Below are 19744 nucleotides of genomic sequence, written 5' to 3'. Positions count from 1 at the left end.
AACCATTTATTTTAACCACTGACGCTTCTGGCATAGCTGTAGGAGGAATCCTATCACGAGGACAAGTAAATAAAGACAGGCCAATAGCCTATGCCTCACGAACTCTGACGGACAATGAATTAAAGTACGATACCTACGAAAAAGAAGCACTTGCAATAGTATATTGCGTTAAGCATTTCCGACCATACTTGTACGGAAGAAAATTCACCTTAGTTACAGATCATAAACCACTAATGTGGTTTAAAAACGCTCAAGATGCAAATATGCGGATATTAAGATGGAGATTGAAATTGGCCGAATATGATTATGAAGTAGTATACAAGGCAGGGAAAACTAATGTAAATGCAGATGCACTATCCAGGAATCCAGCAAGTATTGAAGAATTTGATTGCAAAATTATAAGAAATAAAGAACTCTTAAACCCTGACAACCCCGAAGATGCTCAAGTAATATCTGAAATGTTAGAAGAACTTGAAGAAGACGAAGAAGAAGAAGAAAGCGACTATTTTCATTTACATCTCTCCGATAGCGAGGATAATGAAGAAATAATAACGGAAGACAATCCTGACTTACTTCCATTTACTTTAGAAGAATTAAATGAACCAGTCGAGGCCCAGCTAACAGAGAAAGCATTGATACATGACCCTCCTAAACAGAACAGAATATTAACAAGAAGTCAGACAGCTAAATTCAAGATTGATACCGAAAAAATTAATGAACGAAATGATCCACCTGATAAAAATTATAAAACAATAAATGAATTAAGCACAAAAGAAGTAAGGGAGGAAGAAGAAGATGCGGAAGAAGAAGATACGGAAGAAGATGACATTAATAAGAATCTAAAATCCAAGAAAATAAAACCCTTTATAATCGGAAATAAATTCTTAAAGAGTAATATTGTCGACTCACGTGAATTACTATTTTTACGAAAAGACAACATAGCATATTTTGTTGATACTGAGGGAAATCCTCTGGATTCTGGATCTAAAAAATTATTTGAGCGAAATGAATTACCACATCTAAATTCTCTTGCCTTGGGTAAAGCTAACGCCATAAAATATAAGAACTATTACCACGTGGCACTGCCTGTCAGCGAAGGACAACGAGAAGGTCCTACAGTAACTCTCAACCAAATCGTTACAGTATTAAACGATTTACGAAATCTACTTGAAACATTGAAATTAGAAACACTCAGCATAGCAAAGACTGATTATGTTAACAATGTCCCGTGGGATAATATTAAGATACAGCTTCGATTAATACTTCTCGACACACCTACTAAAATAATAATATGTAATGGATTAATTAAATATCCTCCTAAAGATTTACGCCCTGTTATAATCGGCGAAACGCACTGTCCACCAGCAGGAGGACATCGTGGCGTTACTAAAACATACCATAGAATAAAACATAATTATTATTGGGAAAATTTAAAATCAGACGTCCAAAAATATATACAACAATGTTTACAATGTCAGTTAAAGAAATTAGTCCGAGTAAAAACTAAACAGCCCATGATAATCACTGACACTCCAGGATCTGCCTTCGATAAAGTAGCAATGGATATCGTTGGTCCTTTACCAAAGACTGAGAGAGGCAACGAATATATATTAACATTGCAAGATCAATTAACAAAATTTTGCATGGGAATACCATTGCCAAACCAGACATCTGAAACAATTGCAGAAGCATTTGTAGACCGTTTTATTTGCATACTTGGATCCCCCAAGGCTATATTAACAGATCAAGGCAGAAACTTTATTAGTGACTTAATGAAGAAAATAGCTAAATTATTTAAAATTCGTAAATTCCGTACTACCGCCTTTCATCCGCAATCAAACGGATCTTTGGAAAGGTCACATCACGCACTAGGAGAATATCTTAAACAATATGCTAATGAACAAAAGCAATGGGACCGATGGATAGGACTTGCAATGTTTAATTATAACACAAACGTCCACGAAGCTACGAAACACACTCCATACGAGTTAGTATTTGGAAAAATAGCAAGAGTTCCTTCAAGTGAACTTCCAGCACCCGAAGATAGATTAGCGAATTACGATGAATACCTGATAAACCTTGTAACACAGCTACACAACATTCAAGGGAATGCAAGAGAAAATGTAATCAGCGCCAAGCATAGATCAAAGAAATATTATGACAGAAAAATCAATCCTCAAACCTTTAAACCTGGAGATCAGGTATTTTTACTAAAGGGCCCGAAACCGGGAAAATTCGGCGATCATTACACAGGTCCTCATGAAGTTTTAGAAATTTTAAATAAAAATAATGTAAGGATAAAAATAAAAAAGAACAGCCGAATAGTACATCCAAATCGGTTGCGAATTTCTTATATTAAACCTATTAATAAATCATCAAACCATCAAGAGGATAAACAATAGTGATAATAATAATATTAATAATAGTAGTAATAATAAAACCTCATATACGTATACATGTAATATCCTTTTGTTAGGTAGTAACTAAATAATAAATATAATAATTAATCGACGTAAATGAATGATAAATAGATAGGTTAATTATGTCATATATATATATATATAAGAAAAATTTGCAGATGGATCCCAGGGGAATAGCTACGTTAACATTCTTACTCGTGAACTTACAATTCACCCATGGAATAATAGGCTACGATTGTGGTTCAGCGTCTGCTAATCTCACCACCTTATCATTACTAAACATCGAAGAATGTGATATTCCCCAGCAAAGCGTCAATTCAAGCCGAATTTATATTCAACTACTTCAAATTAACGAATTTGACTCTGTGAAAGTAATACAATGTAAAATTGAAATCGACCGATTAATTAAGAAATGCGGGATGTTTTCTCACACCATGGATGTCTTTAACGGCAAATATTCGTTCATACAAGAAACCACTCGTGAAGCATGCCGCCGTATGCACACTTATGGAACTTATGAATTGGCAAGAACATATATAACTGGGTTAAAATCAAATCAAACCCTGACACGTCCTATAATATTAGCTGGTCACGTCGACTCGGAAGGATCGTGCTCCGGAAGCGCTTATTCCGACCCATATGGAACATGGGCGGACGTCATTGTACTGGGCAGTATTAAAATTACTCTCCAAGATTACATAGCCGACGTAAAAATAAATACTAATAAAGTACACCTCAGATCTGGAGTAGCGTGTGAACTCAGCGCTACAAGTTGTTTAGATATAGAAGGAGGAGATACCTTCTGGGATCCCGTACCTGCTGATACTTGCAAATTTTCTAGCTATGGCGTATTATATGAAGGATATGCTGACAAGATAATTGACAGCATGAATCAGCAATCACAAGTAGCTTATTCGTTAACAGCACAAAACACTATATTCGCATTAACCAGCCGTGGGAAATATATTACTTGTGGATATACTCTAATTCGTACTGAACATCCAAAATTAATAATTTTCGAAGCATCACCTGGCATTGAAATCTTTAAGAAGCAATCAAAAGTATCAAATCTTGACATTTTTACATACATGAATTCCAAATTCGTGTATGTAGAAAGACATATACGTACACAAATAAGTGAATTATATAGAAATATACTTTTACAACAATGTAATCTGGAGCAACAATTATTGCAAAACGCCTTAGCCATAGCAACTCAATCGCCTGATATATTTGCATATTATTTAATGAAAGGACCAGGATATATGGCACTGTTAGCCGGTGAGGTAATCCACATAGTAAAATGCGTACCTGTCGAGGTGAGACTTGCTCAAACAGAATATTGTTACAATCAACTTCCTGTATTAAGGGGAAATCGAACATTCTTTTTGACACCGCAGACACATGTAATACTGCGTCAGGGGATACAAACGGCATGCAACGCATTTGCACCTGCAATGTACCTGCTGGGAGATTCATGGTATAAACTTATGCCTAAACCAGTAGATACAGTACCCCCTGCCATTATGAAACCTCTAACCAAGCCTACTTGGAAGTACGTTAGCCCTGGTTCGCTAGCCACTAGTGGCATATATAGCGAAAACGATCTGGAAGATCTAAAAGACCATATTATGTTCCCTGCCGAGAGGCCCGCGGTACTTAACACCATCGCCAGGGGAATAATGGGAAGACCTACATCCTTACAGGGAGGTTCAATTACCAATCTTTTAGACAAAGACGCAATAGAAAAAATCGCCGTCTCTACCTGGGAAAAATTTTGGAATAGATTTTTAATTTTCGGAAATATCAGCGCTGGAATAATGGGAATATATCTATCCGTTAGAATTTTTAAATTGATATTAGATACTCTAGTTCATGGCTACGCTTTGCATACAGTATATGGTTGGTCCATATACTTGCTTGGAGCCATCTGGGATTCTCTCACTCAGCTCTTATTACACTTAAAACTAAAGCAACCACCGTCAACAAACAAACCATCCGCTCCACTCGAGAATCCACAAAAGAATAAACACCCCGCTGACACTGAAGGATCCTCAGACCGTATCTATCCATCTCTTTCTGATAAAGAGAACACTACCTATACTCTACAACTCAGGGAATGAAGGTTTAAGCATTCCGCTACAAACCTCTATCCCCTCTCTACAGCCTTCTGTCAACGTTATCTCAACTCCGTAAAACTCAAATAGATAATCGACGAAAAAGTCGCAAATGATAAGACAAATTAACCTCTTTTATAGAAAAATGGAACCAGCAGCCATTGACACGGGAAGCCTTACACGATCTCGGCTGGAGATTTTTATTCTCCGGGTCGTGTCTCCCTTATTATTTTGGGTCCGGTTGAAAAACGGTGACCAGGACCTTCAGGAGTTGGAAGAGGAACTTGCCCTCCGTATGTCAAGACGGAGCAAGTTCCTGATATGCTTCCCAGAAGACATAAAATTGGAAATGGACGTCGTAGTCAAAGAAGGTAACGGCTGGCGGCGAGAATGGATAGAGAAAATCAGCCAGGCGTCGGGGATGGTCAGAGTACGTCTAGGCGACCACGGTTGGTCAACCTGGCGACCAATGCACGAAACCTATCACCTGGAAGATAGATTTCGAGACCTGCCTTGGCAAGCCTTTGCGTGTGGGCTCGCCTACACAGGATCACCCGATAATTCGACAATATGGCCGGAGAAAACCCGAGAACTTTGCCGGCTCCTAGCCGAAGGTCATACCGGCTGGATCAACATTATACTTCCTTTAGGAAGGGGAGCGGCCCTCGTCAAGCTGACGATACAGGGCGAACATAATGGAGGAAACTACAACTTTAGAGATATGTTAATTAAGCTAGGACACGTAGAATTAAGTACTAAAATAACAAGAGATGTATTCCCCGCAATATAAAAAAAAATAAATAAAAAAAATAAAAAATAAAAATATAAAAAAAAATATAGATATATAATAAAAAAAAAGGGGGTTTTAGAGAACCCAACTACATTTATATCATTAGTATATCTCCACTATATATATATATATATATATATATATATATATATTTTACATACTAATATACTTATTCTAGATATTTTATATACTCATGTTATTATTACGTATATTAAAACTACTCAGTTACATATATATATATGTATATATATATTCATTAGTATATACATACATATACTTCTAATACCATAGCACACACCTTTTACATTAATTTATAAGGTAATATATATATACTAACACCGTAGGATATTAGCATCATAGCAATCCATTCAGCGTTAAAATACGCATACATTGAACGAATTAATCTATGTAAGAAAAATTATACAATACACTCACATTAAGTACTAAATCAGCAAATTTACTCTTCTCCTTTTCTTCCTTCCCCCCCTTCCCTCATTGTACCTATACACTATTTCTTTATAATTTGTACTTTGTACTGCCCTAAAATTATATACACACATATATATATATATATTATATTCCCTGATAAAATGTCAATAGTAGTAATGACAAAAATAGTAATAATAATGATAACAATTAAAATAATCGCACGGTTTCCATCTTTTGATAAAAACACTGGAGGAAATATCTTTTCGATAATACCATCGACATTATCGCTCTTTATAGAAAATGGAAATCGAATCCATCGACACCACACATTTGCGCTCAGGGCATCAAGAAGTAAGAGTTGTATGCGTGGAATCACCGTTACTCTTCTGGGTACAACTCCGAAATGATGAAAAAGCCTACGAAAAACTGCAAAATAAATTACAAATAAAAATGGCCGCTAATAAGAAACTCATGACAAATATACATGAAGATCAAGCCGTCAGCGTAATGCACAACAAGCTCTGGCATAGAGGTATAATAACCAGAGTCAGCAGACTAATAGGAGCAGCCGAAATCTTTCTAAAGGACATTGGCCGGAAAATATGTCTGTCTCATAATGAACTGTACGAACTTGACGATGAGTTCAGAAAATTACCGTGGCGTGCCATCGCTTGTGCTTTAGCTCACACAGGATCAGAACCCCCCACTCCCACCTGGCCAGAGGTTAATAAAAATCTAGCTCGCATAGTCGCTGAGGGTAATAAAGGATGGATAAACATAGTACAACCTCTTTGGAAAGGAGCTGCTTTAGTTAATCTTCGACTACAATCTGTAAATTTCGATGCGTCCTACGATTCTAAAGAAGCACTAATTAAATTAGGAATAGCTCGTCACAGCAAAAACATTATGGAGCATGTTTCCCCCGCAGTGTAAAAAAAAAAATAATAATAATAATAATAAAAATATATATATAATGAATATATGCAAAATATATATACAATAAGTAAAACACATAGGATAACAACTATATAGCGCAAAAGCTATTTATTCTAATTTCTTTTATATATATATACAACAAGAGTCACCCTTGAACACTTGATAATCGCTTACAGCGTAGAAATGCCGGGACACCATTACTTATCCATTGAAAATCAGGAAGAAGACGATGAACTGATTGACGGCGTAAAACCAAGCGATCACCCTGAAACCTACAGCTACCTATTTGAACTTCGATGTATTGTTTCACTCGAGGGCGAAATTTATCAACGTATTTCAGACTGCTATAAAATCTGCAGTTTATGTTTCTTTAAAGTTCCGGAAGACTATCAGCAAGAATACGCTGTAGTGGCACCACATAATTTAGTACATAGAGCATCAGTAGAAAATCGAACCAGATGCACACAATGCTATAAAATAATAAAAATTAGACCAGCTGAAGAGTGCAAAGGATGCATCGAAAAATACTTGAACACCGATAAAGCATATCTTAGCGAAGGATGGGGAGCGCCTGTCTTCGCCCGATGGGAAGAAACATAACAGTGAAAAGAGAAACCTTTTCCCCCTTTTTCCCCCTCGCACTCTCACCATCAAATCCTGACTTTGTAACCATAACCACATGCCCTTGCTTGTCTCTATATTATTCACTACTTTTCCTCAAAAAAAAAAAAAAAAAAAATGATAATAATAATAAGAGAGGAAAAATAATACTAGAAATATATATAATAAAAAACCAAGAATATAAGATATATATATATATATATAAGTTCGCATTCCAAGTATTTACAGTTAATTCTTGAATAATTAACCATCAACCACAGCACAAAATGGCAGAAAGACAATGGCTTTCCTGGAACCCCGACACGCATGGAGAAGAAATTCATAGATCTACCAGAGGAACAAGACCACAAGACCATTCCAGAACACCAGATTACTTATTAGAACTCAGGTGTGTCAGGCAATCAAGAAACTATATTTTCCAACACCTCACAAATCATCAAAAAATTTGCACCCACTGCTACCTTACAGTGCCAAAAAGCCACCGACGTAAATACTTAATGGTGTTGCCACACATGCTAATTCATACAGACCTTACTGAACCTCTAAGAAATTGCACGCAATGCAATCAAACCATGATGAGAATCAGACCTGCAAACGAATGTGTAAACTGTATTGAAACATTTTGGAAGACTGACGAGACTGACCTGAATCGAGGGTGGGGAATACCAGTCTTTCCCTTAAAGAGAGAAGAGTAAGATCAAAAGACAAAGAAGGAGCCTTGTCTTTCTCTCTCATACGCACATCTGGTATCGACTCTGACAAAGACAAAATGTCCACATCTCTCTCTTGTCCTTACTATCCTTTCTCCGCTCCAGTCTTCTCTTTCACGCAACTATATAACCACAGTATATACAGTAGCGCAACTCTCCCGATTTTGTGTAGCATAAAATGGAATGCGCATGCGCGAAGTCAGCGAGTATACTAGTACTGCCATCTGTACTTTCCTCTCATTCTCTCCTTTGGTTTTCGTTCTCTTTCTAACACATTATAATATGTAATATAAATTAAATTCAATAAAACTTGAATATATGTACATAAAGAAATTGTGAAAAATATAATACAAAATATATAATGCAAATATATATAAAAAATAGTACATATGACATGATGTGAATATTAATTAACCATTTTATATGTCATATACAACTGATAGCAGAAAAGATATATACTCATAATACTCACATATAATTTATAATATATTTACATATTAATACTTATATATATAATTTTTAATATATTTATATATTAATTGTACATACGTATATTTTATATATATATTCAAAAACTTAAAATTAAAAAAAAAACATTTAGATTAAGACTACAATCACTTAAATTTTATTATATAAAATATATATATTTATGAGCAAAATGAATAAAAAAACAAGAAATATATATTTGTTAATAATATATATTTATTTATAAACAGTTGTATTTCGTTAAAAATATTTATTTCACAAACAGAAATAATCTTGAAATTAAACTTTTTCTTTCTCAAATCAATCATCTGACCATACCTCAGCTACTCGATCCACCTCAGCATGAATCAGAAAGAGAAAATGAGAGAGTAGAAGAATAGAAACAAGAAAATGTTTTACATTCAATTAAAATACAAATGTGAAATACGTTATAACATATATGTTATATAAACGTTTGATGTTTATATGATGTAAACATCAAACGTTTATATGACATATATGTTATAACGTATTTCACACATTTGTATTTTAATTGAATGTAAAACACTTTCTTGTTTCTCTTCTTCTACTCTCTCATTCTCTCTTTCTGATTCATGCTGAGGTGGACCGAGTAGCTGAGGTATGGTCAGATGATTTGAGAGAGAAAAGGTTTAGTTTCAAGATTATGTCTGTTTGTGAAATAAATATTTTTAACGAAATACAACTGTTTATAAATAAATATATATTATTAACAAATATATATTTCTTGTTTTTTTATTCATTTTGCTCATAAATATATATATTTTATATAATAAAATTTAAGTGATTGTAGTCTCGATCTAAATGTTTTTTTTTTAATTTTAAGTTTTTGAATATATATATAAAATATACGTATGTACAATTAATATATAAATATATTAAAAATTTTATATATAAGTATTAATATGTAAATATATTATAAATTATATATGAGTATTATGAGTATATATCTTTTCTGCTATCAGTTATATATGACATAAAATGGTTAATTAATATTCACATCATGTCATATATACTATTTTTTATATATATTTGCATTATATATTTTGTATTATATTTTTTACAATTTCTTTATGTACATATATTCAAGTTTTATTGAATTTAATTTATATTACATATTATAATGTGTTAGAAAGAGAACGAAAACCAAAGGAGAGAATGAGAGGAAAGTACAGATGGCAGTACTAGTATACTCGCTGACTTCGCGCATGCGCATTCCATTTTATGCTACACAAACTTCAAAGGTGCCGACAGGGAGTTGCGCTACTGTATATACTGTGATATAACTGCGTTAAAATATCAATTATCAATAATTTTTATTAAACTATCATTATATTCTTCTTATGTTAAGTTGCCTTTATATAATCTTTAATCATATATATATATAAAAAAAAAAAAACATATATAAAAAAAATCATGTACAAGAAGGACGAAAGAATAAAAGGAAGGGGTTATGGAGGTCGCCTTTTCTTTCCTCCTTCTTTAAAATTTATAACACACTTATACTATACTCTTACATATTACTTTAAATATATAATAATAATGCGTATAAATTTCCTTTTTCCGTTTCTCAAAAAGAAAAGAATCTAATATTCTTATTATTTGCAAATGTCGTGTACCCCCAACATTTGTCTAAGGCGGGGGGTGTTACGTCCAGTGGACTCCACGATTCTTTTCTTTCCTCGAAACGATTTCGTGGAAGAAGGAAATCAAGGATCGACTTGCATTCGGAATGCAAAGCGATTCTTCTTAGAAATAAAGATAGCACTTAGAAGAACGCAACCTCATCCGCGGGTATCGTCATTAAACTTTAACAAATCTAATACTGAGAATGGCCAGTCGAGATAGCGTCAACGAAACTCTAAATAAATTTACGAGTTATATGATGAAAAGTTGTTATGAGAAATTCTAACTGTCCCGTATCTATGGGTACGGCTTTATGTTCCAAGCCTCTCTATCCAAAGAATTTTCAAAATAAAGATCTGGTCCTCGGAAGAGTGACAAATAATAAACGTAAGACAAAACCTTTCGAAATTGATAGTGCACGTGCGCTCGTTCGACAGGCCACCCTCAAGCGTTCTCCGAATCGCCAAATCATCAAGCGATAAGATAATCAGCTCACTCCCACTCTCTACTGGATGGAGCTAAGTCTCGAGCCAAAGGGCTTAACCAATTAAAATCTCAAGAGACCCCTCTCCTTTTAAAAAATCAAGCTCCTTGACCTTAGGAAGGGAGTAATAGAAATCATTTCATTCGCCTAAAAAGATTCCCCACCATCCAGAAGGGAGGAGGAGTAAAATCCTTAAAACTTGCGAGCCGAAGACGCGGACACACTTCAGTTCACAGTTCATAGAACACAGTTCATTTTAAAGAAATTACGACACCTCTTTCGTGCAGCACAGAGTATCCGTTTAAATTCAATCATTGTCAATAAGTAAGTGAAGTGAGTGAGGTGAACTTTGGATCAACTGAGCATTCTACTCATCTTCAACCAACAGCCACCCACCTGCGCTTTCAGCTCCGGTCGGATTAAATTTCTTTTTCAACACCTTGCAACGTTCACAATAAGTAGTAAGTTTAAATTTCTCTCTCAGTTCCTATTTCTCTTTCCCATTCGACTGGCGATATCAAAAACGATCTTTAAGTAATTAAAGAGTTTGAACTATAGATCCTTAAAATAATAAAAATTTAATCAATAATACTCTCTAGCAGTTAGAATTTCATAATAACCATCAATAGTAATTTATCCTTAACAATTCAATTCCCTTTCCATATAACTCTTATCTATTCGTTGCGGATTTCAGAATTGGAATTCACGAATATTCCTCCTATCTATTCGTTGCGGATTTCAGAATTGGAATTCACGAATATTCCTCCTATCTATTCGTTGCGGATTTCAGAATTGGAATTCACGAATATTCCTCCTATCTATTCGTTGCGGATTTCAGAATTGGAATTCACGAATATTCCTCCTATCTATTCGTTGCGGATTTCAGAATTGGAATTCACGAATACTCCTCCTATCTATTCGTTGCGGATTTCAGAATTGGAATTCACGAATATTCCTCCTATCTATTCGTTGCGGATTTCAGGATTGGAATTCACGAATATTCCTCCTATCTATTCGTTGCGGATTTCAGAATTGGAATTCACGAATATTCCTCCTATCTATTCGTTGCGGATTTCAGAATTGGAATTCACGAATACTTCCCCACTCTCCAAAGATTCTTTACAGCAATCTATCCCATTAGTTCCCTTTAATTTTCTTCTCGATATAAATATATATATATATATATATATATATATATATATATACTTCTTCAAATTGTGATCGGATATATTTCAAATGAAAGGATTGAACGATAAATAAACCTTGAAGATCGTTTCTTGATAGAGACCTAATATACCTGATCGATCATCTATCTTCATCAATAATTACCGTATTTAAATCGCGTATCTTAAATTTTACTAGTGTCGCCTCATAATTCGCGGTCAAACAATAGGCGTTGGCGGAATCGCCGGAACAAACGGTTAAGAGAAGGGCTGGCTCAGGCTATCGGCGGTCCAGTAAATCGTTCGACCACTAGTATAGACAGTAATAAACTCGACTCCAACACACACACACCTAACCCCTCTTCCTCACCCCGTATTCCGAATTATTCTCCAATCTCATCCCCAGGGCATTCCTCGACCTCCCCCGGTACACCTGTTCCAGGCCCCGCGCGGTCGTCTGGTTCACCCCCCAGATCTCCTACCCCGACCCCACCAGAATTTTCTCCTTCCCCAGCTACTTCATCAACCCTTGTATTCGAACCCTCTCCTTTGCCTTCTCCCGAACCCCCTCGTTCCCCCTCACCTCCTGTCCGGGAGCGTACCCCTCCCATACCTGTCATCACCCTCGACTCAGACCCTCCTTCTCCTTCCACCTCCTCGGAGTTTTCTGAGTTCAGCGAGGCTCTGGAAGATTTCGCGAGAGATCTTCCCGACCTTGAACAAGATTCCCCCGATTTCGACTTCCCTCCCGATTCCCTGTCGGAACATCCCGACACCCCTGAAACTCCCGAACCTTTCCCTCCTCACCCTCTAAGTAATTTCCTATCACAGTTTCCCCTCATCGACTTCCCCATTCCCGAAGGAACTTTCCGTGTGGGCCCCGGTCCTGTTTATCACGAGGAGTTCCTTCACTACCTTACCACTGCCCCTCCCGATGCTATAATTGCTTGGCATCTCCCTGGCTTCCACCTTCCATTAGGAGTTCCTATACAAGCCCTGTGGAAGAAATTCCCTCCGTCCACTATCCAATTTGAAAATCCTTGACCTTTTGTGCTCCCCCCCCCTTTTTTTTTTTTCTTCTTCCCCACCTATAATATACCTGTTTAGATAGCAAATTTTAAATTAAAAGTAACAAAATTGTAATAATCTCCAGCCAGGGGTAATACTTAAGATTAGATTTACCACTTTTATTCCTGGCTGACGTCCTCCGAACCAATGTAACACCCGCGGAAATTCCCTCACACATACAAACAACACACATATAAAATTTTCAACTATATTTTGTATTTTTAGAAAAGATCTTTATGTAAACATTTCATATTGCTCAAACGACTAATTATTGAATAAATGATAATTTATAATAAAATCTTCATTTAATTTTGCTACCCGTTCTCATTCCTTGAAGTCCGAAATCGCACAGGGTCCCGTCCCGAGTAAAAGAGATTCGATTCTCTTACCGAAAAGGGACCGACGAGCGTAACGGGCTGGGACACTCACAGAGTTAAAGGGACCATTCTGGTCACTGACCTGTGCCAGGCCCCTGACAGTGCGCTCGACCCGATCTATACACACGCCCGAAAAGTGTGTCACCGGGTAAGTAGGTTGCGTCTTTCCAGACGGCCCGACCTTTTAAGGGTCTGGACGTAACAGATGTTACTTATAGAAATTACTTACATGTCCTCCCGCACGTGTGCTATTTTTGATAATGTTTGATACTTGTCCCAATATTTCTAATAGACTTTTTTCAACAACTATATTTGCCAAAATATCATACTCTTCATCGATAGTTTTTGCATTCTGATTAACTTGATTGTTTGTTGCAGTATTTGTACTACATTTAGGAGATACTGCATTTGTTATACCAACTATACTTGATGCTGTTGCATTTACAATCGAACAATATAGACAAAACATAATCAGCAGTGACAATTTTTCCATTTTTTGTGGTGTCAAAGGTTCAAATATCGGGAGAGATATCACATTATGTAAAATATTAATGTCGCTAACAACCAAATATAGGCTGTCTTATTGTATATGCGTCTCACGCATTCACTGGCGGGCTGAATCCTTTTTTTCATAAATACCCATACAGCACCGAAAGATTGCAGTAACGTTGCATAGACCTAACACGGAAACATTGTAACATTGCATGGAAGCTGCGAAATGTTTCTGCAACATTACTGCAAGCTTGCAGCAACGTTGAAATGTCCGCAAAAGGAAACATTGCAATGAAACATTGCAGCAACATTGAAATGTGTGCTCTCAGAAACATTGCAATAAAACATTGCAGCAACATTGAAATGTGTCGCCTCAGGAACATTGCAATAAAATATCAACATTGCAGTGAAAGATAGTAATTTCACACATTATCACCGACATGTCATATACTAGATACTTCAAATTTCTATGTATAAATAATATTGTGAATACATATAGATGACATATCATCTATATATATTCATAATATTATTTATACGTTGAAATTTGAAGTATCTAATATATGACATGTCGATGGTAATGTGTAAAATTACTATCTTTCACTGTAATTATATATTATATTAAAAAAATAAAAGCAATTTAATAAGAAATATAAGTTTTATTGTTTCTAACATACATTTATTTTATATTTAATAATAAACATATATATGATATTTATATGAGCTATATATATATATATATATATATATATATATATATTTAAAATAACATATTTTTCTTTAATATTATTATATTTTCTTTAGTCATTGTCATTTAAGGTTGCACACGTATGCCTAGAAATGAATAAATAATCATATTAATTATACTTAATTTAAATAAAAAGTAATAAATTCGGTTTAAAGCACTAATATGCACTGATACACATAAAGGTTATCGTACACAAATTTACAATAGCATAAATAATTTAAAAAATAAAATAACTAATATTAAAAATATTTATTGTTGTTTAATAGGAATAATGATAATAGTAATTTACTATTATAGTTATCTCAATGTTTTAATTATTTATTTTTTAATTTAAGTATAACCTTTATGTACACACTAGTGCTTGCCAATCAGATTGGCTATAAGAAATAATTTATGATTTTCGGTTATAAATAATAAACATACCTTTCTCTTTGAATTCTTAGAGTACCTTGAGTAAGCCATTTGGATATTGAATTACTGATTTCAGCGTCAGTAGTTTGCTTATAAACTGTACGAACAGCTTCTATAATACAAAAAAAAGTATATGATTCAAAATATATTAAAATATTAATTATACAATTATTTAAATTCTACGAACTTTTTCTTCATACTAATATTCTTGATAGAAAACTTACTTTTGCTTCAAATATAGTTATCATAAAGCTAATAGTTATTGTTATAATTTAATATAATTTAATTGAGTCTTTAAACAATATTTTAGATAAAACAATAATGGATGCTTTTCAATAATGTACACAGACACTGTAACATAATGTGTACTCGAGTGTTTTTTAACTATAACATAATGAATATCAGCATTTTTATATTTATATCACTTATTTTTCTATAAATGATAATGTGGTAAAGACTGATTATTTTATTGACAAATGAAAATTTATAAATTACTTAAAAACTTATAAATTTTGTTAAAAAGGTAAAATTGTAAAAATTATGTAATTGATATATAATTTGATCAGTATTTTTATCATTCTATATATTTGCCATTTTTATTTTATCATTCTATATATTAAGTAAGCTAATAATTTATAAAAAACTTTTGTTAAAAAGTATTAATTTTTACAGCAAAATTATTTTTTATGATAAAAAATTAAGTATTCCAGCTACAAGTCGACATTGTATAACAGTTCGTTGCTAAAAAGCACCCAATATTGAATAAAAGAATAATGTTTTTATTTATCTTCTTTTTCTTTTTGGATCTGTCATTTAATTACTAAATTAGACACTCCGTTAACTGTTTTCAATACTCTGCTATAACCTAGAACATATAATTGGATTTTCAATGACATTTTAGATAAAACAATTCGATTAAAATAAAAACTTTTAACGTAAAATAATAATAAGAAATAAGCTAACTTAATCAAAAGCTCGTGTTGTGTGATTATCATAGAATGCATGTACATACATGCATTCTACCCACACGGAACATGACATCCATTGGAGGTCCATATAACCTCCATATCTCCATGTGAGCTCTATCTCCACGGTGGATGTTCAATGGATCTCTAATAGAAATCCATATTATCTCCACGGTAGATGTCGTTTGTAAATTCATCATGGATGTCCATTAGACGTCGGTTATGGATGTATGATAGATGTGTACACATTTCTCTTAACATAAATAATTTTTATTAATTATTTTTCCTAGTATTGGTAAATGTTATTTTTTGTTACTTTATCTTATATCTCACTAATAATTATAGTCAGTGGAAGTAAAATTTCACTGTAAAATCCATGGACCTAAGAAGATATGGATGGAGTCTAAAGCGCTCATATGGGCGAGGGGGCTGTGAAATTTGCGGTAAGGGAGGTGTATAGCTCTGTCTCTTTCCAAAAGCAACCTTCGGGTGTTTCCGTCGCATATCCGATAATTCCCGAAAGGTTATATATCCCATATTAGCTAACTTTCGAATAAAAATACATGTATTTTTCCCGAAAGATTATATATCCCATATTAGCTAACTTTCGAATAAAAATACATGTATTTTTATTCGAAAGTTAGCTAATATGGGATATATAATCTTTCGGGAATTATCGGATATGCGACGGAAACACCCGAAGGTTGCTTTTGGAAAGAGACAGAGCTATACACTCCCCTTACCGCAAATTTCACACCGCCCCGGCTCTAGACTCCATCCATATCTTCTTAGGTTCATGGTAAAATCAGTAATCGCGCTAGTTCGTTCGTTTGCCGCTATGGTGCGCTATTTTTCTCGTACTTGAGTTTTAGTCATGAGAATTATATAAAGCTTGCAAAAGGCTACAGATAAAATTAAAAATATTACTTCGATCTAATTTCTGATACAGTTTCAATAGAGGAACTTCAGATATTAAATCGATTTTATAAGTCGGACAAGTAAATGTCCGGCCAATAAACGAAAATGATCCGTTCATTATTTATTTGTTACTCCATATAACATACATATGACATCCATGAAAGCTCGACAAAATATCTATATTCCTCCATATAACGTATATCTGACATCTATGAAGACGTCTAATGGATGTCGAATGGAGGTATGAAATGCGGAACTGTGGATGTCTAGTAGATGTTTACGGGACGTTTCATGGACATCTAATGGAGGTTTCGAATCTCCATGGTAGACGTCTAGTAGACATCCATTAGAGATTTTTGTTCCGTGTGGGTATGTATAACCTATGTATTCTACACAATAGCTTTTGATTAAGTTAGCTTATTAGACGTTACAGCTATTTAACCTAAAACGTAATTGGATCTTCAAACAATGAAAAAATTTTATAAAATAAAGATAAAAGGATAATAAGTGATATTGTTACTTACTTTTTTTATAGCTTTTTTATTCGTTCCACACTGTTCCACACTATTGAAATTCTTAAAATATATAAATCGCTTTTAAATGTTGATTAATATTGATTAAACTTGATTAACTGAGCCGATCAACAGTTACAAAACTCACAAGAAATATATTTTTTCTCTACTATAATTCAATATTATTAATTCGCTCTTAGACACGTGCCGCGCAGTCGGTGGTCGACCATTGTCTCTCGGATCGTTGTCCCGTGCTCAGCGAGAGAAGGGTCCCGACATGCGAGTCACGTGATGCCGTTTAAGCCAATCAATGGCAATGTGTCATGCGCAACGGTCTAATGCGTAACACATTATACTTGCAGGCCAATCAACGGCGAGGCAGCCGTGAGGCGCGTGACTCGGATATTATAAAATTACTTCCGTGCAACACAGTTCACGCAGACTCACAGAAAGATTATGTTCCTGCAATATTGCTGGGACGTTTCGATGAAACATTACAATTGCATGTCTCTGAAACATCTCTGCAAGATTACATTGCAACTTGAAATGTTACAACGTTCCTGCAATCTAACTGGAAGCTTTTGTGCTGTATGGGTAAGCTTGATACTTTCACGTGTAGCGCGACAAATGTGAAAGATTTAAACACCTATGCAACAAAGTATCACCTGTTTTCATATTCTGCAATGTATTTATATTGTTTGCAACAAATATCATCTGCAACATATTCGATTTTTACTTTCTGATCTTATTAATTATTTATTCCATTCTAAATTTGGTGGATTTAAATTACATGTATGACATCGGCTGTGTTCCGATATTCACTGCCAGTACTGAAAATCTATAGTTTTTGTCACGTATACTGTGAATATCGGAACACAGCCATTGTCGAAAAGAAATAACCTCAAATTTGCTAGTCTTCTCGTTCATTATGAAACATGTCCAAACAATGATATAAAAAATATATAGAGATTTCTTTATAAATTGCACTTTATTTTCTATAATATTATATATTCTATATATTAAAGAAAACGAAGTATTACCTCGAAAATCACCTGACCATGTGGCTCGCTTCTAATATAAAGAATAACAAGCAACCGACACGGGAAGAAGCAAATGGCCGCAAGAAATCAACACTAAAGACCAATAAAAGAGTCTTTCCATGTGTTATGCAGTTTTGATTGGTCCTCTAGATTTGGGCAATTCCCATTCATATTTGAATTAAGCAAATCTTATAATTAATATAAACGTTATATTTCAGCAACATAAATAATAAATAAACGTTTTAGAAGTACTAAATATTATGATCATTTTATGTAAAACAAAATATATAATAAGAAATTCCTTATATTAATCTTTATTTAGTAGTTAGCATATTATAAAGATTAACAAAATAAAAATGAATTCAAAAGAAAAGAAACATACAAAATATTAATTAAAATACTTCTTGTATTACAAAACACTAATTATAAAATATAAAAAATTAATTAAGATACTACTTATGTAATACTTACGTATTACATAAAGTATCATAATTGAGCATGCGTGAACTCGTCAAAAATCATAATAAATGGTTAAAGAGAGAAATGGTAAATGTATATCCTTTTCTCTCGCAGAATTTTGCCCAGATAACCTGATGGCAAGATTTTTAGAGCCATTCCAGAATACATTGAAAATGTCCCGTTGCCAGTTGCCTAATCATTACGATCCAATTAGCGTTAAGCTAGTTCGACGCTGATTGGATCGCAATGATTTGGCAACTGGCAACGAGACATTTTCAATGTATTCTGGAATGGCCTTTATTATAGGATCTTCAAACAACACCACACAATACCGGAAATTATACATGATTTAAAACGGCAAATCCTGTTCAGTTTCTGTCATCAATGTGCCGTCAGTTACATCAGCAGGCTCTACCCGATTTCTGCCGACAATTTAACATCAAATTTCATTGCGCAGATCCTGCTCGGTTTTTGTTATCAATTTGCTGTCAAAATTGCGCCGCACAGATCCTGCTCGGTTTCTGCCATCAATGTGCCGTCAGTTACATCAGCAGGCTCTACCCGATTTCTGCCGACAATTTGATATCAAATTTCATTGCGCAGATCCTGCTCGGTTTTTGTTACCAATCTGCTGTCAAAATTGCACCGCACAGATCCTGCTCGGTTTCTGTCATCAATGTGCCGTCAATTATATCAACAAGTTCTGCTCGGTTTCTATTGACGATCTGTTGTCAGTTATGTGAATAGATTTTGTTGTATGTCTGCTGACATACTGGCAACATGATCGAATATATCAATTCCTCTATGCAAACTGTAGTCTTTCCGCCTTTAAAATTTGTAATGGGTGTTTGACGAAAATCTGTTCGAACAGATTTGGCTATCTGGGTACGTTCTTCCGGATTTTCTTCAGTCTCACGTACGTATGCTCGCACGCACACAAGCAAAGCGAGTTTG

General features: G+C 34.4%; 1 protein-coding gene and 1 long non-coding RNA gene across 2 annotated transcripts; one reads left to right on the top strand and one right to left on the bottom strand.

Annotated features, from left to right (window-relative positions):
- The first annotated feature begins 2542 nt into the window (after window positions 1-2542).
- LOC145974822 (uncharacterized) lies at window positions 2543-5384 on the top strand. The gene has a single exon (XM_083104857.1). The coding sequence runs from the start codon at window positions 2543-2545 to the stop codon at window positions 4541-4543; it is 2001 nt and encodes a 666-aa protein (XP_082960983.1). The 3' UTR covers window positions 4544-5384.
- Window positions 5385-14482: 9098 nt separating this feature from the next.
- On the bottom strand, window positions 14483-16427 carry LOC145974831 (uncharacterized). The gene is made up of 5 exons (XR_014439812.1): window positions 16195-16427; window positions 15909-16114; window positions 15686-15761; window positions 14909-15010; window positions 14483-14571 (listed from the first exon to the last, which is right to left on the bottom strand). It is a non-coding gene; the product is annotated as an uncharacterized LOC145974831 (long non-coding RNA).
- Between the last annotated feature and the right edge of the window lie 3317 nt (window positions 16428-19744).

The sequence above is a fragment of the Camponotus vicinus genome, unplaced genomic scaffold, assembly GCF_025532165.1.
Source record: "Camponotus vicinus isolate PSW18456_S1 unplaced genomic scaffold, iyCamVici1.0 SCAF_7, whole genome shotgun sequence".
Classification (NCBI taxonomy): Eukaryota; Metazoa; Arthropoda; class Insecta; order Hymenoptera; family Formicidae; genus Camponotus; species Camponotus vicinus.
This window is presented reverse-complemented; position numbering and strand designations above follow the sequence as displayed.